A 22,273-nucleotide genomic window follows, 5' to 3' on the forward strand; every position below is an offset into this window, starting at 1 on the left:
CTATTAATTTTTTACTTGGAAACTTTCAGCTCAGAAGCACAGTGTGTAAACACCTCTCAGCTCCTAAAATGGGGGATATGGACTTTCTGTTGATGGAATGGGATACAGAAAGAGGTGGACTGTTGCACTGAAGTGTCTCCGAAGAGCTGTGCAGTGGTTTTGGATCATGGTCTGATAAAGCAGAGGTGCTCTTGGCTGTGGTGCAGTTACTCTTTGTGGCATAAGGAGAGAACTTTGTGTCTGCCACTGGAGTTAGGGGCTTAGTGGATCAATTCCGTGGATGTCTGGCACCAGAGATGTTTCTTCTAATTCTGGGCTAATCAGTCATTTTGTGATACCTTTTGGGTAAATGCCAACATAGGTGCTCGACTCCCTCAGTGTGGTTTGTATCGCTGAAGTTGGAAGTGGTTCTTGCGATCTGATAGAAAAGACAGCTTGACAGTCAAGGTTCGTCTGCTGTGAAAATCCACCATCTTCTTTTGAATAAGCTCCATCCTTGGCTACGTTCAAGGCCAGGTTGGACAGGGCTTGGAGCAAGCTGCTCTAGTGGAAGGCATCCCTACCTGTGGCAGGGGTTTGGAACTGGTTGAGTGTTAAGGTCCCTTCTAACACAAAACATTCTATGATGCTGTGAATAAGCTATTCCAGTAAGCACAATGTCATGGAGTTTACTGCAACAGGTCAGCAAAACCGGCAGTAAATCGCTTTCTACAGCGTTTGGCCCAAGGTTTCTCGACTCTATAGAAAAAACGGCTGAGTTCTGCCTTGCCCTGAGCTCCCTGAGCAGCTACAAGCATTGACACAGAGAGCTGCCAGCGTTCATCCTGCCCTCCTGAGACAGTGCAGCGGTGTTGGCTGGGCCGGCAGCGTGAGCAGCTTCCTGCAATGCAGCGGCTTTTTGGAGCTGGCAGCCTTCTCCTGAGGCTTGCAGGATGGGAAAGAAGCAGGGAGGGCTGGCTGGCTGGCTGCTCCTGCCTCTGCAGTGGTTCCCAAAGACAGGACTGCCTGGGGGGAGCTGATGAGCCCACCGACGTGAGGCAGGATCTGCTGCGAGCCAGAGCAGTACCGTGTGCTGATGAAGATGATTTTATCAATGTCTGCTGCCTTGGTTGGGGCTTAATCTTGTCAGTGCCTAGAGGCTGTCCTCTGTCTACTTCAGTGCAGGCTGCAGTAGAAACTATTTCTTGAATGAAATGGCACTAGACGCATGCTGAAAAGGTTCCCTTAAAAATGGACTTTTTATTTTCTTGGCCACTAATGAAGTGGATGTTTGTGCCCCAATTTTTTTTTTGTGCTGTTACATGTTAATTTCTTTTATTACTCAGTATTTAACATGTGGCATTTCTTCTGTCCAGAAGTTTTCCCTTAGGATTTGAGGTGTTTTGTTTCCCATTCTGTGTTGGGAGTGGGACTGCTGTCTGCAGTGCTCAGCTTTTCCACGTGTGGAAGTGCTGGCAAAGGACTTGGCAGGTAGAAAACCTCCTGCAGTGGAAGGTGTCCCTGCCTGTGACAGGGGTTTGGAACTGAGTGAGCTTTAAGGTCCCTTTGAATCCAACCCAACCCAGTCTGGCATTCCATGATTTCTAATAACAGACTGTGAATAACATAGCAGGAGAGTCTTCAGTTAGCATCATTATGTGTTGTCACTGCTTCTGAGGGACAGAATAGCATGCATGAGGATGTTTATATGGCTTCCTTTTAACGTGGCACTGGGCTGGCTGAAGTTAAAGGTCAGTGCATGCATCTGCTGTTGCTCTCTTGACCATCCTGAATGGTTCTTGCTTGTGGTTGAATACATGAACCTTCCCCCAGCCTCCTGCAAGTCTTTATACTGACTTCAGCTCTTGTACCCGTTTATAGCTCTGTCGCCTCCCAGCAGCCTTTGGAGGGAAGTGCCATCTATCCTGTGATACCAGAGCTGTATCCCGTGTTTGCTTGAAGTCGACACAACTGCAGGTTTTGCTAACTGGGTCGATCCTGCCCTTCCTCAGGACAGTGTGTCCCCTGTCCTCTCACTTGCTGGCACCAGTGCTTTTGCTGCCACTAGTGCTTTTGCTGCCACGTGGCAAACCAGGTCAGGGAGCTGAGCTGTGGTGGGGGAGAAGACAGGACAAACCTCTTCTGGTGGCCACAAACCCCCTCAAACTACAGCTGGAATAGACTGAAGCTGTACAAGGGGACAGCTGAATGCAGCTGGTATTAACAGCTGGATCCTTCTGCTTGATAGGATGGGAATAGATGTTTTCAGCCTTCAACATAGCTTCTACAGTATTGCCACCATCTGCTCCCTGTGGTCCTCCACGGTTAGCTGTCCTTCCGCAGTTCTGCATCTCTCCAGCTCAGCACCCAGCATTTTACTGTTTTGCTGTCTTAGCATCTCCATAGCTTGCTGCTTAGTCTCTAAGGTGTGGGTGTTCTTACGACTGAGCTCCTCTCTCTGCTGTTTTCCCAGATTAACTTTAATCCTGTGTATGGTCCGTGTGGTGTAGTTGAAGTGTGGAGTTAATTGCGATATACATATCCTTGTAGGATCCCTGCAAGCATTCAGCGAGCAAACTGTTCTGTTACACACAGGCCATAAGTATGTGAACTTGTGACCTCTTGCTGATCGCAGTTTTCATTGCCTTAAAGAAGCAGAAGTGCAGTGAGATTGACAGGGATCCTGCACACGCACTTCAGCCTAACCCATCTCTAGAGGCTGATGTTTGCAGCCGTGGGTATCTACGAAGCGAAATGCACTGCGTCTCTTCACAGGCTATTTCCGTAGGCTTAGTCATGGAGAAAAAGAGTAGGTGGTCAAGAATTAGTGCTAAGCAGAGAGCTAACTCCTGTTCTTTTGCATTGCTAATGCTGAACGCTGTCTTCCACCTCACAGCACCAGATGATTTCTTTTGAGCGCTCGGTGGCAGGCAGCCACGCTCTTCCCGCAGATTCTTTTGACTTGTGCATTACACTTAGAAAATGGGCAAATGGAAACTCTGGCAGCTGCCTGACTTCGTCTCAAAAAAAGAGAAAGGTTCCCTAAATCTCAGCTGCTTCACAGGCTCACTTCAAATGCTGCACATTTGGATTCATTCCTATAGCTTTCAGATGGCCTTATATTATTGAAGGGGGAAAAAAATCTGCTTAATATTCCTCCAAGGGGGGATGCGGAGTGCAAATGATTCAGTTGAGCTGTTTGCAGCTCCTGTAGACATTGAAAGCTGCTTGAAATGGGTTGAAGATCTGCTGGTTTCATATTAGTATTCTAGGGACTGAGGCGTTGCTTCTGGCAGGTCTCCTGTCACTGTGTGATATGTTTATCTGTTGACACATCGGCCCCATATGACAAGTAAGAGGTGGTGATGCACAGCCTGTGGGCCCGAGTGTCTGCAAAAACTTAGGATGCACACGCAGGAACAGTTGTATTCTCCTGGAATAGCTCTAGACAGACACACATGCCTTCCAGTATCCGAAGGGGCCTACAAGGATGCTGGAGAGGGACTCTTCATCAGGGACTGTAGCGACAGGACAAGGGGTGATGGGTTCAAACTGAAACGGGGGAAGTTGAGGTTAGATATAAGGAAGAAGTTCTTTACTGTGAGGGTGCTGAGGCACTGGCACAGGGTGCCCAGAGAAGCTGTGGCTGCCCCATCCCTGACAGTGTTCAAGGCCAGGTTGGATGCAGCTTGGAGCAACCTGGTCTATTGTGAGGTGTCCCTGCCCATGGCAGGGGGGTGGAACTGGGTGATCTGAAGGTCCTTTTCAACCCAAACCATTCTGTGATTCTCTATATAAAATAAGCTATATATATATGCCTTAATTGTACTATTAAATATGGTTGGATTCAGTTCTGAGAAAGTGTGGATGCTGGCTTGTTGCTCAGTAGTACTGGAATATATGGAAGGGAGAAGCTTTGCTGGAGACCCAGAGGCTTTGCTAGCGGACCCAAAACCAAGTAGATGGCAGAGTTTGTGTCCAATCAGCGTGTCTTGTGGGGAGTTGAAAGCAAATCTGATTTCTGGTAAGCAGAAAGTGCATGAGAATACTACAGCTTTGAGGCTGGAAAACCTGGGTGTATTTTCCTTGTTGCTCCCATGACTTGAGGAATCATTGAGTGATGGCTGGGGTTTTGTCTGGTGTCAGGTTTGTTTTCTGCTTCAGCTTTTCTTTAGAAGGAGTTTGACTGCACAGTCTCGTGGGGGTTTTGGGTGCTTTTCTTTGATTCTAGGAATGTCTCAAACCCCAGCACCCAGAATTTAAGGGCTACGTGCCCACTCGAAAGTGTTCGCAGCCATTGGCAGGGAATAGATTTTAGGAATCCTGTCTAGAGATGTGTGTTGTCTAAAAAGAAACTTAATACAGCTTTTACTTGTTGCTGAATGGCTTCAACACAATACATTTGTCTGTGGTGTTTATCCTTACCCTTTCCGGGTAACCTGTAATTCACAGACAAAATCAAGGCTTTGGTTATCAGGGAGGTGGAATTTACTGAGCTTTAACCACTGTGAACTCGATGTTGTTACGTCCAAAATGCGTCACGACTCGCTGTGAAGGGCTTGAAAATAGCACAGAAGCAAAGTACTGGTTTTGGCTGGGATTGTGGAGAGTAAACACAGGACAATGAAATGAGAGCTAAGGAAAAGGCTTCTTTTAAAAGCTTCCACTTAACACTTAGCTTTCTGTAGGAGCCTTGAGAGTTCAAGTGATTCATTGGGAAGAGCTTGACAAACCTGAGCAGGCCCAGGTCATCAGTGCCTCAAAAGCAGAAGCTTTGGAGACCTTTTGGTCTGCAGTGTTATCCTGGCAAGAAATGTAAGTAGTGCGCTAGGATAGGGCTGCTGTCGGATGCAGGATCCACCTAGAAATCTGCCTTCATTTCCCTGGTGGTGATTCAGCTTCCAAACCAAGCTGCTGCTGGTTTGCAGTGTGAGTAGAATGGATGTGGAACTGCTCCCAGCAGAAAGAAACATTTCTGGGAAGCAAGCTGGAGTATTTCCAAACCAGTGTCCCATGGAAGACAAGAACCATTATTAAGAGACTTGAAAGCACAGTAGGGGAGAAGTGTCATATCTTGACAAGTGCAGCCTGTGGGTGTGGAGCATGAGAGAGAGGTTAAATCACCCTTTCACATGGTATGGGGTGTAATTCATCCCTTTGAGCTATTTATGTCCGGTTATCTGTTAGCTGCCATAGGGATAAATACGGTTTTGCATTCTGTCCTGAAGACAACTGATAGCCAAAAGGCTGGATTTCTGTCTAGGTTTGAGGCTGGAAAAACCTGCCTGAGTCATAGAATCATAGAAGGGTTTGAGTTGAAGGGACCTCAAAGCGCATCCAGTTCCAACTCCTGCCAGGGGCAGGGACCCCTTCCACTGGAGCAGCTTGCTCCAAGCCCCTGTGTCCAACCTGGCCTTGAGCACTGCCAGGGATGGGGCAGCCACAGCTTCTCTGGGCACCCTGTGCCAGTGCCTCAGCACCCTCACAGGGAAGAGCTTTTTCCTTATATCCAGCCTGAACTTCCTCAAGTATGGGATTTCTTACAGCTCATGCATTTGTTCTGTTGGCTTTTCTGCATCAGAATTCACAAACTCTCAAGCTTAAAACATCTCACGTCTGGTCCCATCTTGGCAGATGCTGAGGAAGTGGGAGTTTGGAACCCTCCTCTTACAACCAAAATAAACCACTTTCCTACCTACGTGGAACAGACCTTTGGCTTCCCTCAGTTACCTTGTGCTGGGAGAAAGATGCTTTTGGCTCTAAGGCAGGTGAAAGAAAAACTGCTTTCATAGAGCATTGAATGCGCAAAGCTGAGTTTAGCAAAGCTGAAAGCAGTTTCATGTTTTAACACCAAATTCAGCACCTTTCAGGAGCTCTTGAGTGCCCTTCTTTTCCTATTAGAAGCTCTCTAAATAGAGGATTCATCTTCTCCCAGCAAACACTTGCTGGCTTGGGTTTTAAATAAAACCTGGATTTCGGTTATGGCAAACTCCAGGATGCCAAGAAAACGCTTTAAAATATGATCTGAACATTGTGTTTGTGCTTAACAAAGGTGTTTTTTTTTTTACCTTTTAGTAAATAAATAGGGATGTGTGCAGGGAGGATTATTCCTTTTCTGTCTGTCTGCCTCCCAAGAGATTTTCTATAAATAAATAGAGGCATTGGTAATCTGTTAAATCGTTCCCTCAAAGCCACACTTGGGTTGGAAGAACTACAAAGTATTAGATGCAGTTTGGTAACTTCTGTTTTCCTTGCTGTGCTCTGGAATGCAAAACTGATTCCTGAGCAAGTTTGCAGGGTAGTGTTCTGCCGCAGAGCATCGCTGTTGTGGTCTTACTCTGGTCTTGGACAATGACCTGTCTTGTGTTAGGTGACTAAGGACCCCTGATTGCATCTTCCATCAGAGCAGTGTATGTGCGATGTACTGTTTCAATACAGAACAGTGTGAGTCTATGATTTTGAGTCCTCAGTCTGCCTGTGGTAGTTGAACTGGGTGTCTGAACTCCCTTTTTTTCCAGGTAATGCATAAATGTGGAACAAATGTTTATTATAGGCTCATAGAATGGTTTGGGTGGAAGGAACCTTAAAGCTCATCCAGCTCCAAACCCTGCCACGGGCAGGGACCCCTTCCACTGGAGCAGCTTGCTCCAAGCCCCTGTGTCCAACCTGGCCTTGAGCACTGCCAGGGATGGGGCAGCCACAGCTTCTCTGGGCACCCTGTGCCTGCGCCTCAGCACCCTCACAGGGAAGAAATTCTTCCTTACATATAACCTAAATGTCCCCTCTTTCAGCTTAAAGCCATGAAGAACTTGTGTCTGGAGGTTGTGGGGTGGTTTTGGATGGGGTATAGCCAGTGGGCAAGAGGCTGGCCATTAGTGGTCTAATAGTTTGTTGTGCCTGCAGGAACATAAGGTAGGTTTAGTGGAGACATTTGGAGAACAATAGCAACAAGTTCCCCAAATGAAGCCCTTCCCAGACTAAAGAGCAGCCCCAGAGAACGTGGGTGCTATGAATCTCCTTCTCAAAGGATTAACGTTGATGTGATGTTCTGGTAACACGTAACCAGAATTGGGAGCTGCCTCTTGACGCTGCAGAGATGAAATGCGGTAGGTATACAGAAGGAGAGAGACAAGAGAGCTTGGATAGTGCTGGAGTTACAGCTTTGTACAGAGATGCTGCACTTGGTGTATCTGGCCACTGACCTAATGCATCTTCTGCTTCTCCTCTTGCTCAAGTCTGAAGGGAATGTAAACTGTTAGTTTGTTTCTCATCCAGGACTTGGTTGTCCCATATCATAGCGTTTAAACAATCTGCTTTGCTGCCCTTTTCTTAGCTGAAGCTCCAGAGATGCTGCCTGACCTGGTTTTAACTTAACATGTACTCAAATGGTTGAATTTTACATGTACTGGCAACTTTCCTTGTGCTTAAATAAAGGGGAGGGATTTTGTTCTGCATTAAATACTCTGCACAGGAGATTTATAGACAATTGGCATAACCTGGCAGGCAAAGTGAGGAGTATTTTTTATTTTAGTACTTACATATTTAGTTCAGTAACAAGTTTAACAAACTAACTGATATATAGAGAGAATTTACTTTAAAAGAAGGGTTTGGAGTAGCATTCTGGGTTCAGTTAGGCTGAAGTTACCTGCATTAGACATGATTCTGCTATAGTGAAAGTATAAATCGTAGAATCACAGAATGGTTTGGGTTGGAAAGGACCTTAACATCATCCAGTTCCAGCCCCTGCCACTGGCAGGGACTCCTCACACTAGACCATGTTGCTCCAAGCCCTGTCCAACCTGGCCTTGAACACTGCCAGGGATGGAGCCTTTACCATTTCTCTGGGCACCCTGTGCCAGGGCCTCAGCACCCTCACAGGGAAAAACTTCTGCCTAAGAGCTCGTCTGAACTTCTCCTGTTCAGCTGGAACCCATTACCCCTTGTCGTATGACTACAGACCCTGACGAAGGGTCCTTACCCAGCATCCCTGCACCCCCCTTCAGACACTGGAAGGCTGCTATGGGGTCTCCGCGCAGCTGAACAGCCCCAACTTTCTCAGCCTGTCTTCATAAACGTTTCACACAGCATAACTTCTGTTTTGCAGATGGCTTATTCAATCAATATATCAGTCAACAAGAATACAAACCTCGCTGGGGGCAGATCATACCCAAAAGCACCAAAGGTAAGGATTTCTCTTAAGAAATAACTCATGTGTTGCCAGTTCTGTCTTGTTCCTTTGAGGATGTTGAGTAAGAAAATAAGGCAAGAAAACCTCCTTTAGGACAGGGAAAGGTTTCCTCTATGAAAAAACTTGCATTTCTCTGCAAAGTTGGTGAAATGCAGCCTGGTATCTGGTTGAATAAGGAATGCTACAGGAGCAGTAGCTGTAAGTTCAAGGATAGCTAATCAGTTCAGAATCTAATCTCGGAATATAGGTTAAGCATGAGAGCAGTTACCTGTGTGACTGGATTGAACACGTGGAGTCAACTTGAATGTATAGCAAAGAGTGGCAAATACATGCATTATCTTAAGTGGGAGTATTTCAAATCAGATGCATCTTTTGAAGTCTTGGTTTGTTTCACAGTAATTCTAAACTGCAGGATCTCTTTCCATTACGCTTTGCCCTGGAAAAAGCAATGGGAAGAGGAGATTCTTAGCAGCAGCCTTGAGTACAGAAATCATTGTCATAGAGCACATGTAGGATTCCAGGTGTGACAGTACCCAAACCTCTTGGGAAGGGTTATCTATGAGTGCCAACAGAATGTGGGTTATCTTTCTAATTTTGCTTCCCATAGATGACACCTGTCCTGAATGCTTAAGATACCTAAAGTGGTTGGAAAGCTGCTTTAATGGGATAGTTGGAATTCCCTTATATGTGAGAATAAGTAATTAGCACAGAGCTATATCTACACTGTTACCTCTTTGCTGCCATCCGTGGTACATACCCTGTCATTTGAGTGTCTGGTCTCACTGCTAAGCCTTCAGGTAGCTCTCAGCTGGGGAGAGATGGAAGGAGAGCAAAAGGTTGTCTGTGTCCTCACAGCTGGAGAGCTGCAAAGGTAGCTCAGACCTCATTTGTGCAGACCTGCATGCTTCAGGAGCTCTCAGGCTCCTTTCCAAGGCTCTCAGAATCACAGCAGAGCACTGGATTCACTTCAGCTCTCTGTACTGTCAGTCACCAGGTAATTCAGTGTAAAGCTCCACAGTTTATAGTGCCCAGAAGAACTTTCCCTGGGAAAAGTGTTGTGCTAATGCTTAAAGAATGGTGAGTTACTAAGTTACTCAGCTTCCTTCTATATAGTATTCAGGCCATATGTGAGGCTGTATCTTTGATTTTCAAGTCTTCTTATGGCAAACTTTCCCTTCCCTCTTTGTTTGTTAAAGGTGATGGAGAAGACAGCCGACCAGGGATGAGAGGTGGCCATCAGATGGTTATAGATGTTCAGACAGGTGAGCAGTTGTTATATTGCTTATTTAATCAGCCATTTTTCATATAAATATGCAAATATGTTTTTCTTTGGTGACTGTTTTAACTTCAAGTTCTAAGGGAAACCAGAAGGACTTTCTAATAACTGGATTAAATCCTCTGCTTTCCCTCTGGAGCTATATTCCAACTGCCATTCCCAACCCCCTTCTTCTTACTAGCTCTCTGTTACACCTTAGTCATTGTCTTGACTTAACCAAGAAACCAAGAACAATTGGTTTTAATTTTCTGTCCCTCCTACCCTCTTTGAGCAGGAGCTTAAACAAGAGAAAAGGAAATAGGGACAATGATTTCCTTTATCTGCTACGTACTATGCTCTCTGAAATAATGCTCAACAATAGATCCGATGTGTTGAAACATGCCTTGGAGTGGCTTCTAATTTCCACAGTGTGCGAGAAACACTGTGTTAAATAGAAGTTGTTAAACATTTTTCTACCAACCTGTTTCCTTACTATGTTAGTGAGTGGTTCAGACTCAGCCTGCAGAGAAAAGAAAGGGGGTTGTGTGTGTGTGTGTGCATGTAGCAGCTCCTGGGATTGATGATCCCCATAATTCCCTTTATCTTGCTATTGTTTAATCAGATTTCTGTGGTATGTCTTAGAATCATAGAATGGTTTGGGTTGGAAAGGACCTTAAGATAACCCAGTTCCAAAACCCTGCCATGAGCAGGGACACCTCACTCTAGACCATGTCACCCAAGGCTCTGTCCAACCTGGCCTTGAGCAGTGCCAGGAATGGAGCATTTACCACTTCTCTGGGCACCCTGTGCCAGTGCCTCAGCACCCTCAAGGTAAAGAACTTCTTCCTTAGATCTAACCTGAACTTCCCCTATTTCAGTTTGAACCCATCACCCCTTGTCCTATCACTCCAGTCCCTGATGAAGAGTCCCTCTCCAGCATCCTTGTAGCCCCGTTCGCTCCTTACTAAACTAAGGAATGCATCTGCCTGCATTGCATCTTTGCTAAGGAAATAACTGTATGAGTAAAAGGATTGTTCTCGGGGAAGGAGAAACAAGATCAGGGAGTGAGCAGCAGGGAAGGCTATAGGGTGGCATTGAGAAAGTTGGCAACAAATTGCCATGCCCGTATTTGTTGTGGTCATATGGATGGGGAGTGAGGCATGTGACGGGATCGTCCCTTCAGGAGTAATCTGCTAAGTCACAGTGACCAAGCAGAAAAGCAGCAGTAGCTGCAGTCCTTGGCTTTTACTCAGCTTGTAGTTACTGCTCTGGAGGAAGCACTTGAGTTACTTTGTCTATGAAAGCAAACTGGGTTTTTTTCTCTCCTTTCGGTGGAAGAGGTTTGAGCCTCATTAGAATAAACGGCTGCTGGAGCGCTGCTGGTGTTTGCCTACAAAGGAAGCTGGGAACGCTCCCTAGTGGCATCAGCGGATACAAGTACCCGGTGCCTGTTTGACAAGAAACATGACGCTTGTCGAACTGGAAACGGTATAAACCTCCTGAAAGCAGGATAGTCCTGGTAGTGTGAGGCTTCCTTTCCACTCCTGTTGGTCTAAGTCTTAGTTAAGTGTATTATCTCTGCCTTTGACTCCAATTTTCACTCTGCTTTAACAAGGCAGTGAAAAGCAACAATATTTCTTGCACAGAACTGGCTGGAGACCACCTACTGAAGTAGAGTCACAGTGTGGGAGAACTGGACCTCCTTCTGTCCCACCACTCCTTCCTTCCTGCAGCTGTAGCCAGTGGTGGCTGAATGCCTTCAGGAGGGTTCTTTGTGGGTTATATGGAAGTTGTTCTTAGTTTTACTTCCAGGCTCACTGGGGCTTCTAAAAGCCTTAATCTCAAAAACATTATAACTTTTGCCATTCAGTTTGCCTCATGACAGGCCAGGGGAAGTTCTTGGTGCTGTTCTTAAAAGTGGCTGTTGCTGATCACTTGACTTGAGTTTTCCTTTTGAACATAGGGAGTGTTTAATGAGGCTGTGGGAATTGAGCCAGTTTTGTCAGGATGTGTTTTACAGACAGGAGCTGTGAAGCTGGTTAACCTGTAACAGATCTAATGTCAATGGAAGAAAGAGCAGTGGAGTACTTTATCCTTCAAAGACATCCTCCCTTCCTTATAGAATCACAGGAGGGTTTGGGTTGGAAGGGACCTTAAAGCTCATCCAGTTCCAACCCCTGCCATGGGCAGGGACCCCTTCCACTGGAGCAGCTTGCTCCAAGCCCCTGTGTCCAACCTGGCCTTGAGCACTGCCAGGGATGGGGCAGCCACAGCTTCTCTGGGCACCCTGTGCCAGCACCTCAGCACCCTCACAGGGAAGAGCTTCTGCCTAAGAGCTCATCTCAGTCTCCCCTCTGGCAGGTTAAAGCCATTCCCCTTGGCCTGTCCCTACAGGCCCTTGTCCCAAGCCCCTCTCCAGGTTTCCTGCAGCCCCTTTAGGCACTGGAGCTGCTCTGAGGTCTCCCCTTTAGGAGCCTTCTCTTCTCCAGGCTGCCCCAGCCCAGCTCTCTCAGCCTGGCTCCAGAGCAGAGCTGCTCCAGCCCTTGCAGCATCTCCGTGGCCTCCTCTGCACTCGCTCCAACAGCTCCACGTCCCTCTTGTGCTGCTGCCCCAGAGCTGGACACAGGACTGTGGGGGTGGGGGATACTGGCACCCACACACTTGAGTTGTTTCTTTCAACTCAGCAGAAGTCTTTGGTAACTGAACTAGAGAGCGCTCACTTTGTGCTTTGGGTTAGAGGCGTTAGGTCCTTTTCAAACATGAATATTTTCTTCTTCTTCAGTTGCTTAGAGATGAAGTGGAACACCAAAATCATACATATAAGGAGGTTCTGAAATTTCATACCACGCAGAATAGGTGTTGGAAGCAAATAGTATTCTCTGATGTGAAGGCCTGCTGTAGCTCTAACAGAACTATTAACAGCTTTGCTTTTTGATTAATCTTAAGAAAATATCAATCAGTTATTTCTGCCTATAGGAATCTAAGTTCATTTTGAACTTACTCAAAACGAATAAGTTGGGTGATGATAGCGAGCCTGCTGGATGCACGTGTCGGTGTTGGGATGAAGGATACATGTTGGTAGCAGTTGAGATAGATCTGAAGTTACTGATAGTATGTTAAGTCACTGAGACTCTATAGGTTCCACATAGAATGTAGCTTAACTGCATCTAAACTGCCTTTTAGTGTGTTTTGTCTTCCAGTTAGGGTAGGCTAAAGTAACTACAAGATCAGTTCTGGGCTCTCTGCTGCCAACAAGTAACTTGTGCTGTGGCTCATTTCCATCTGATGTTTGCACCCTTAATACCTGCTGCAACTGTCTTAAGAATAAGTGTAGTCATTTTTGTGCTTTGGAAAACAGTTAAAGCAGTTTGTAATGAACATATTGGCCATTTTGGGATACAGAACTGTGGATGCAGCCTGAGATGTTTCTGTATTAAAGAAAAAGGAGGTACTGATACAGTGTCTTCCATGCTTTTAATCGTATTAACGCTGAGACTGGAATGATGCTAATGGCATCATTTTGGGATGCTTATACAGAAATGTTTACCAAGAGGCATTCCTGGTTATAGTTGGAAACAACTGTTATGTACTTTAAAGCTTTAGCTGTAAATGAAAACAGAAGCTTTATGCTGTTTCTGCTTTTTTCCTGCAAGGTGCATGTCTTTATGTGGTTGTCCATTTGGGTGGCTGGAGAGCTTTCTGTCCTTTTCTACAAGGAAAGGGAAGTGTTTGCCTGGTCACAACCCATGGATTAAACCAAAAGTGAAACCAACCCCAAACTACGCAGGAACACACTGTGTTAAGTGTGCTGAATGTCAGTCATGAAAACCTACACTGCTGTTTATGTAGGCTCTGGTGAAATACTCTGGCAGTAAGTGTTGGCTTGTGTGTAATGCTGTGTTCCCTGATGCATTAAGGCCTAATACAGTTTTGGATGAGGATGCAGGCATCTAGTATTGGTACCTTGATTAATACCACTTTGATTGTGCCCTCTCAGACCTTTATAATTGAGATGTGCATGCATTTTGAAATACTAATGCTTATTCTGGAAGAAAGTGGGAATAGGATTGCCAAATTCCAGTTCTAAGGAATAATGTCAGTACTTTAGAGGAATGTGTGTACTGTGTTGCAGAGATTTGGTTTTATACTTCCATAGCTAAGGTGGAATTGATCTTCTCTGCTCTTACAGGGCAGACATTTCTTCCTTATATCCAACACGAGCTTGCCCTGTTTCAGTTTGAACCCGTAAATACCAGCTAAGCAACCAGGATGACTTTCTGTCTGCATTTCTCTTCTCTTTGGAAAGAGAATCGTGTTTTGAAGGAAAACATTCGTGAAATGGTCTGTATTGATGTTACCTCTGTTCACTCGCTGATGTGAAGCTCCTCTGTCATTTTGGTTGTACTTCATTTTGCTTTTCCTTTCACAGAAAGGAACTGTGCTTATTTCATTCTGTTAGATAAGTGCCAACAAATCTAAGTCGGGAGCAGTGGGAGATGCAGAGCAGTGGGCACAGTGTGCCCACAGTATATGCCAGCAACACTGTGGAAATGACGAGCCTGGCTCATAAGCAGCATAGAAAGATGAAAGCAGCAGACATGAAGGATGCTGTTTTGCCTGAGGAAAAAACACTGTTATCCGTAAGATACTTAAAGACAGGACTTGTGTACAAGAGGAAGAGATCTCTGAAACAAAACACAGATGGCTTCTGAGCTCTGAAACACAAACAGCTGCTGAATCCTGGAGGTTACTCAACTTCATGGTGCTCTCGCATTTGAGAGCAAGAGTGTATGCCTGAAAAAGCTTATATCCAGCCACCATCTACACTGAACTGTGGTGTGATACCTTGCAATATTTAAGGTCTGGCTTTACAGGTGTGTTCTAAGTGCTCCTTAGAAAGTGGCTGACGCTGCTTGCAGATAACTGAATCTGTGGTTACTACATGGGGAAATGATGTCCTTCTGCAGAAGGCTTTTGAGATATCTTACACCTAGATAGTAGGACAATCACACCCTAGAAGCACACCTTTATATTATAGAATCCTAGCCTGATATGTATTGAGATGGATCTTAAAGCTCTTCCAGTTCCAACCCCTTACCATGGCCAGGGACAACTTCCACTAGAGCAGGTTGCTCGAACCCTGTCCAACCTGGCCTTGAAGCTTGGGCTGGTAGGAGACTGAAAGTGGGATGCAATACCTTTGGGCAATAGTGTGGGCTGGGGCCTGACTGCGTGGAAAGAGGATTTGCAAGGTGGGAGATAGCTCCATGTGCGTCAGCAGTGCCCTTGTAGCAATGAAGGCCAACCTCCTCCTAGGCTGCATTAGCAGAAGTACACCCAGGAGGTTAAAAAGAGGGATTAACGTGGCTTCAAGCTTGGAACAGAGGAACATGTGGAGTGCTGTGCTCAGTTTGGGCTGTCTGGTATGATAAGGATGGTGCCAATCTGAAGGTGAGCCTGGTGAAGGGCCACCAAGGTAGACGGGGCTGGAGTGGAGATGTAATGTATGGGGAGATGCTTATGGAGGTGGTTTTGTTCAGCTTGTAGAAGAAAAGCCCTCCTCCCTGTACCCATGGGAGGAGCTCAGAGCTGTCTTCAGCTAGCTGGTGGGAGAGCATGAAGAAGAACGGCTGGGCTCGTTTTGGGTGGTGAAGAAGGATAGGATGAAGGGCAATGGATTCCTTGCAGCAAGGGAAATTCCAGTTAGATATTAGGAAGAATAATCAGCCATTGGAGCAGGGCACCAGGGCCTGAAATTATCCATCTTTGGAGATACTGAAAGTGTACCTGAACATTTCCTATGCACCCTGGTCTGTTGCTGTAGTTTAGCTCTACTGTGAGGGGTTTGGGAGATGACTGATGGGCTGGGTGACTTGCAGAGGTGTTTTAGTTCCTCAGTTCTTTCATAGGCAAGGTTAAATACGTCACAAGGATTGGAATGTGTTCATTGTACCAATCTATTAGGAGGTAAAACCCAAGGATGCTCAGTCATATCAAGCATCTCTTACCAGCCTGGCTTCAGCAGTTTGCCGTGAAACACCCATTAGCTGAGAGACATCCACTGAACCAGGATCCCCCCATGTGGAAAAGATGGAGTTAAAAGGAGTCAGAAGAGCTGACTTGGAGAACATATGAACCTGGACTGAAACTACTCCAGGAGTTGGGTATTTAACGGGGATTGGAGAAGGCTGCTTTGTGTTCTCTTCTGAAAAGTAGAAGTTAAGGAGAGGTTGACAGGAAATAGGTTAATTTTTGGGAACATAAGTTCTCTAATAATGTGAGGAATGCTCTTGCACCTTCTGGGCTTCTAGAGAGTAAGGGAAGAAAAGAATTCAGACATTATAGATACATTTTAGGCTGAGCAAGCAGTTTAGAAATAGTCACAGAGCATCTTTAATTCAAAGTGTTGAATTTGTATTCAAAAATAAATGTAGAAGAGATAAGGTTAAGATGCTGGAGGAGGAATTGGAGTTCCTAAATGTAGCTGGTAAAAGCTGTGGGTAAATATAACCACTTTCATGTTTTTCTTGTTGCCTTGCAGGTAGGATTGAAAATCCTTCTGCTCTGTCCCTAAAGCAGAATAGAGGTTTGCTTTAATAAAGCAGCATCGATATTGCTGTGTTAAATATTGCTGGGGTACAAAGAAATAATCCTTCCCTCTGCCAGAGCAAGATGCCCTGCTTGCATCTTCAGTTCCCCAGTGCTAATGAAGTAGAAATAGCTCTGTTGATGTGAGACTGTTGTGCTCTCCTCCTGCTGCCTGGAAGTTTGTGGTCTCTTCCCTGCATCTTCTTTGGGTATTTGCTGCTATGTTGTTTAAGGGACAATGCCTGGGAGCACTGGGCATGCATCGTGGGTCTGTCCTGTTGGATCTCTGCATGCAGGGTGAAAAATAACCCTAGAATCATCATAGAATCCCAGACTGGTTTGTGTTGGAAGCAACCTTAAAGCTCATCCAGTTCCAACTGCTGCCATGGGCAGGGACCCCTTCCACTGGAGCAGCTTGCTCCAAGTCCCTGTGTCCAACCTGGCCTTGAGCACTGCCAGGGATGGGGCAGCCACAGCTTCTCTGGGCACCCTGTGCCAGCACCTCAGCACCCTCACAGGGAAGAGCTTCTGCCTAAGAGCTCATCTCAGTCTCCCCTCTGGCAGGTTCAAGCCATTCCCCTTGGCCTGTCCCTACAGGCCCTTGCCCAGAGCCCCTCTCTAGGTTTCCTGTAGACAAACGCTCCCCATAAAATCTGAATTAGATAGAGCACAATGTGTGATACTGAGTGGGGAGACAAGTGAAGTTTGACTTCAAAACAAAACAAACCTCCCCCAAACCCCCAAAGTCACCAAACTATTTTCTTTATACCACAGGAGAGCAATTGCAAGTTTAAACCCTATGAAAAATGATTTTCTTGACATGACCAAGAGATGCATTTGTGCACCAAGGAATGTACCTTTAGAACCACAAGCCCTCTTATAAAAATATGTATATTGTTCTGTTACTGCATCATAAGAGTGAAAAATGAGTCATTCTGAGTCCGGGTCCTCATGGAGCTTGTCTTTCATCCGAGCTACAGTTTTCCATCAGGCCGAAACCCAAGTTTGGCGTGCTGTTCATGGCACTCGTGTTATTGCTGTTGCTGTCAGGCTCTAGGGATGCTCGCGGTTTACACATGCCATAGGTTTGTCCTCCTCTTTCAGCACTTGCATGCTCTTGAATTCTGTCAGCTCCCTTTAGGTAACTTTCAAAACTGAGAGTTTTCATCAGATTCATTCAGGTTTGCTATTAAATTTCATGTGAGACAACAAAGCCTTCACAGGCAGGCATGAAGTTTGGCAAGCCCCCAGTAGGATACGTCGCTTGGTGCCAAATCCTTTCTTTTCCCCGGCTATCAATGAAGCTGTTGTGGTAATGTGGGTTTTGTGAGCTGTGAGAATTTATGTGCACAAAGGGACCTGCTCTTTGCAGGGAACACTGGGAGCCCTGAGTCCAGGAGGAAGGGTAATTAAAGTTAATGAACCAGGGTAACCTTTCCATGGTGATGACCACTATCCTGATGGTAGGTAAGGGTCAGGGACTATTCCCGTTTCATACTCATGCTTCTAACTCTGCTCTTTAATTGGGGTTGGATTAAAAATTGGCTGTTACCTCCCAAATGGAAGTGGTTTGTGGATTTTAAAGGGAGTTTTTCAAAGCTCTGCAAGTCTTCAGTGGCTTGTTCTTCTTGGACTTGGCTTTGTGTTGTGTTTAAAAACAGTCTAAAAACCAAGTATTTTTAGCATTTGAAACCAGCTAGTAATGTTTCTATAATGGGAGCAGCTTTAGTTATCTCTCCATGTCAGGACAGAGACTCCTTCCTTAAATGCTTCCCGTGTTTGGAGGCTTCATCTGGTTTTATCAGTGACTCTGAGAAACCTTAGAACTCGCTATGCACAACACAGTTGTGGGTTTAGGCTCTGAAGATAGGCCTGACTTAAATCTCTAACTGTTCTGCTTCCTTGCTTTTGTGGCATCAGGTAAGTTACTTTAGGCAAGGCATATATTTCCCTTGAGGAGGACTTCATAGCTGAAGTGAGTTTTTCTTTCTGAGGGATGGACTAAACAGCAAAGCTTTCCTGCTGCTCTCTCTGAAGCATTTCTAACGTACAGATCTTGCACCAAACTGGGTGCAAGCTGAGATATCACTGATTGACTGCAATGCACAGTATCCAAAATGTTAACTACTGTTCTATCTTGACTGTTAATCAGGAGGCTGTGGGTTTGATTGTAAATGTTGAAGCAGCAAATATTCAAATTCCTTGAGGATACTCAAATTCCTTGGGAATTGGCTGGCTATCAATCCCAACAACTTCCTTTACTAAACCTAACCAGATTTCTTTGTCCTGGTGACTGGTTCCATTCAAAGTAAGAATCAGTTCCTGTTTCTCTTCTGTTTGTGTTTGAACAGGCCAATACCTCCCAAACACATGGGACATCTTTTAACGATAAAATTACCATGTTCTTTCTTCTTGTTTCCAGAAACTGTCTATTTGTTCGGTGGCTGGGATGGAACACAGGATCTGGCCGACTTCTGGGCATACAGTGTGAAGGAAAACCAGTGGACCTGTATATCCAGGGATACTGAGAAAGAGGTAAGTTCTGCCAGCATCCTGTTGTTCTGCTCTCTAACCATGTGCTGTCTCTTCGGCTGTGGAGTTGAACTGAGTCATGTTTATCAAACAAGCTCAGTGGGAGTGAAGAGTGTGCGGCTGTGACAAAGAAAGCCAGCAGGGTGCTGGAGAACATCACTAGCAGAGATAGATGTCATTGCTCCACTCAGTGCTTGTCAGGCCACACCTGGAATAGTGGGTTCAGTTTTAGTCCTTGCTATACAAAAAGGAATTGGGCAGGCTGGAGAGGGTCCAGAGAAGGTTTTGCCCAGGGAGGTTGTGAGTGCTCCATCCCTGGCAGTGTTCAAGGCCAGGTTGGATGAAGCCTTGGGTGGGATGGTTTAGTGTGAGGTGTCCCTGCCCATGGCACGGGGGTTGGAACTGGGTGATCTTGAGGTCCTTTCCAACCCTAACTATTCTATGATTCTATGATTCTAATATATGAATCATAGCATAGGAAAATGCTGTGCTTGAAGGGCTTGTATTCATGTGTAACATGCAGTGAGAACCACAGAATACAGACCCTTCAGTTCTGAAGGCTTCTGAAATGCTGACATGGGGAAAATATGAATGTGAAGTGTTGAGATGGCTGGAGGGGAAAGATTATTTCTCAAGAGTAGGTTGATTGGCCAAGAATCACTTCACTGAGTAGAACATGAGGTAAATAATTTGATAGGGCCTGAACACACAGACTTGCTGATAAACATTTCAGACCTGGTGCTGGTGTTGAGCTTCAGAAACAAATTGCTTATTTCTTTTCTTTAATCTTCTGTCAAAAAGGAGGAGAAATGGACAACCAACAGCTGAAAGTCTCTAGAGTAGCTGCCAGAGGCTACACAATCCCAAGAGCTTTTGTGGTATTCATTTGAGCCATTTGCCTTGACCTGTTTTGCTCAGTGTTTGACGTATGAGCCCTCTGAAATGAATGTAGCTTGGGTTAGAGGAGGTAACAAAAAGAAGGTCCAAGACCTTTGGCTTGTGTAATTCATTTTGCTGTACACAGTGAAATGTTAAAGTTCTATGTGTTTTTTGTGTTTGGAGTTCTTACTTCAAGTGCGTAACTTCAGGAACTCCATGCAGCCTCTTCTTGAAGGTATGAAAAGTTGGAGATTCCACCACTCTGTGACAAATTCAGCACCTGATTTCCTCAGCTACTTATAAAGTCTAAAACCACCTTATTTCCCACTTGTATTTTTCCAGTTTCTTGTTGCAACTGATTCATGAGCTTCTGTCCCAGGTTAAATAACGTTTAAGTATTGTCATTTTTTCCTGGCAAAGGTGGTTAGAGGTTGTAATCAAGTAGGACACATAGCCTGAGCTGAAAAAGTCTCACAGTAAGGCACTTCCTTTAACCTTCAAACCTCTGTGTGTTTGTCATGCACTTGCTGATTCTGATATCCTTTACAAAATGGGCAATAACAAAACTGAACTGACATTCCAGTTTCCATCATAATAGAGCTGTGTGAAGGTAAAATTGTCCTTACATTTCATACCTTTGTAAGTTGGTTTTAGTCTGATTTTAAGGTGTTTTTTTACTCTTAGTCCTTTCATCATTGCTTGTGACTACTTATAGAATCATAGAATGGTTTGGGTTGGAAGGGACCTTAAAGGTCATCCAGTTTCAGCCCCCTCCCATGGGCAGGGTCACCTTCTTGTGTTTAATGATACGATGCCAAAGGTGGTTTTAGCCTTCAAGGCGCCAGTCCCTGTTGTGTTGCCCCTGTTTCTCTTGAGCCATGGGTTTTCGTGTTTTCCTCACTGTTTCCTCAGCAGGTAACCTATTTTTAAGATAAGGAGGGGTGTGTGTGTGTGACAGAGTAGCAAGTAGAAATTGGGACTCATCCCTTTTCTCAACTGTATGGTAAACAGGTAGACCTTCCTTTCCTTTGCCTCCCTCTATAAGGAGGTTGGGAAAACGAAGAGCAGGTATAGAAAAGGTGGTGCAACAAATTGTCTCTTCTTTTACTTCTTGCTCTGTAGCCACTTAGTGTGTACATTTGGCTGGCTCAGGACACAGTGAAATATGGCCTGCTGTCAAAGAGGAGTTACCATGTTTTCTTCCTGCACAAACCACTGTGGGTAGTTCTAGTGTTTAAGGGATTGATTTCCTTTCTTGCTGGGATCCTGACCCATCCAGTTGGGCTTCTGTAAAGCTTGGGAGACCTGGCTGGGATGCGAGGCGTCAGCAGTGCCAGCAGCAGGGTATGTTTGCTCTTGGAATTCTTCCTGTCTGGCTTTAGCAGGGTAACACTGGGATGGGAGAAAGAAGGAATATGTGAAGGAGGGCTGCAGTAGAAGAGTTAGTTATTACAGTGAAGTGGCAATATAGAGATTTTGGGGGAAAAAAATACAGGGTGCAATGGAAGGTCAGGAAATGAAAATGAGAAATGGGAAGGGCTGAGAGGAAGCAAGGTGCGGGAATTGGAAAAAATAGGGAGAATGGGTTCCATGTATGGGCAGTTTTGAAGCAGAGACCTACTTAGTGGAGAAAAGTGCAAAGAAACGTGTGTAGCTTGGGAAATGGAGACCTAGAAGGACTTTCTGCATGGATATAGTCTGCAGTGGAGTTCAGAAGGAGAAGGGTGGTGGTGACTGAAGGGGGGACATTATCTCTCCCTACAGCTGCCTGACAGGAGGATGGAGCCAGGAGGGGCTGGGCTCTGCTCCCAAGGAACAAGGGATGGGACAAGAGGAACCAGCCTCAAGCTGCACCAGGGCAGGTTCAGATGGAGCTGAGGAACAATTCCTGCCCCAGAGGGTGCTCAGGCATTGGAACAGGCTGCCCAGGGCAGGGCTGCAGGCACTGGCCCTGCGAGTGTTCACACAGCGTGGAGACGAGGCCTCAGTGCCATGGGGCAGTGGTGGCCTTGGCAGCGCTATGGAATGGTTGGACTTAATGATCCAAAAGGTCTTTTCCAACCTGTGTGATTCTATGGTTCTATGATTCTGTACTTACAAACCAGCAAGTGGGTTTTGGGTTTTTTTTTTTTCCCCTCTTTATGAAGAGGTCTGGATAAAGCCTGATGTAGAAATGGAAAAGGTCAATCTCAAACGTTGAGAAGTAAATTCAAAAACAAAGACTCCAGATGTTTCTCTGATGGGGACATCAACTGCTCACAAACAATTTGCTAAAAGGAAATGTCTGTTGACGTGGAATTTGAGAAACTATTCAGAGTGGATTCCAGTAGAACTTAGTCTTGTTTTTATGTTTTCTTGTGCTGGTTCTGCTTCTGGCTCTTTGGTGCTAATCCATCAGTGGCTGTGGTTCAGTCAGCTTCTCAATCAAGTCGGCCACTCTTGGACAAGAGCAGGATATGGGGAAAGTTGCATTTTACCCAGTGTTTTCATGGAGGTAACACACAGCAACGCTTCTGGGATAAAGGTGCTGGGAGCTTCTGTTGCAATGTGTTATGAGAAGCTTGTGTGACCTTTTCAACACCCTCTGCTGCTGTTGTTGTTCTGAATTTGCCAGCGAGCTGGAGAAGTGGCTCTTTGTCTCCTGGAGTTAACAGTTAGACTACCAAAGCTTATTCTCCAGAGCTGTTTTATGCCAGGAACAGATGCTCACAGCACTGTTGGAGTAGCTGATAACTTAAGAGTCTTCAGGGGGTGTAGAGGACTTGCTTGCAGTGTTGGGCTGAACCTCCAGTGTACGTACCATAAAGGATGAAGAGACCTGAATAAGAACTTCCTACTGTCCCTTCAGCGTA

General features: G+C 45.5%; 1 protein-coding gene across 3 annotated transcripts in view; it reads left to right on the forward strand.

Moving 5' to 3' along the window:
- The window catches only part of MKLN1 (muskelin 1), a 108,354-nt gene that overhangs the window by 38,045 nt on the left and 48,036 nt on the right, over positions 1 to 22,273 (forward strand). For all 3 annotated transcript variants that reach the window (XM_065671985.1, XM_065672161.1, XM_065672075.1), the window contains exons 7-9: positions 8,084 to 8,161; positions 9,364 to 9,429; positions 18,433 to 18,545. In XM_065671985.1, coding sequence (XP_065528057.1) covers positions 8,084 to 8,161; positions 9,364 to 9,429; positions 18,433 to 18,545 — 257 coding nt within the window. The remainder of the gene's footprint in view (positions 1 to 8,083; positions 8,162 to 9,363; positions 9,430 to 18,432; positions 18,546 to 22,273) is intronic.

Source organism: Lathamus discolor, chromosome 1, assembly GCF_037157495.1.
Source record: "Lathamus discolor isolate bLatDis1 chromosome 1, bLatDis1.hap1, whole genome shotgun sequence".
NCBI lineage: Eukaryota > Metazoa > Chordata > Aves > Psittaciformes > Psittacidae > Lathamus > Lathamus discolor.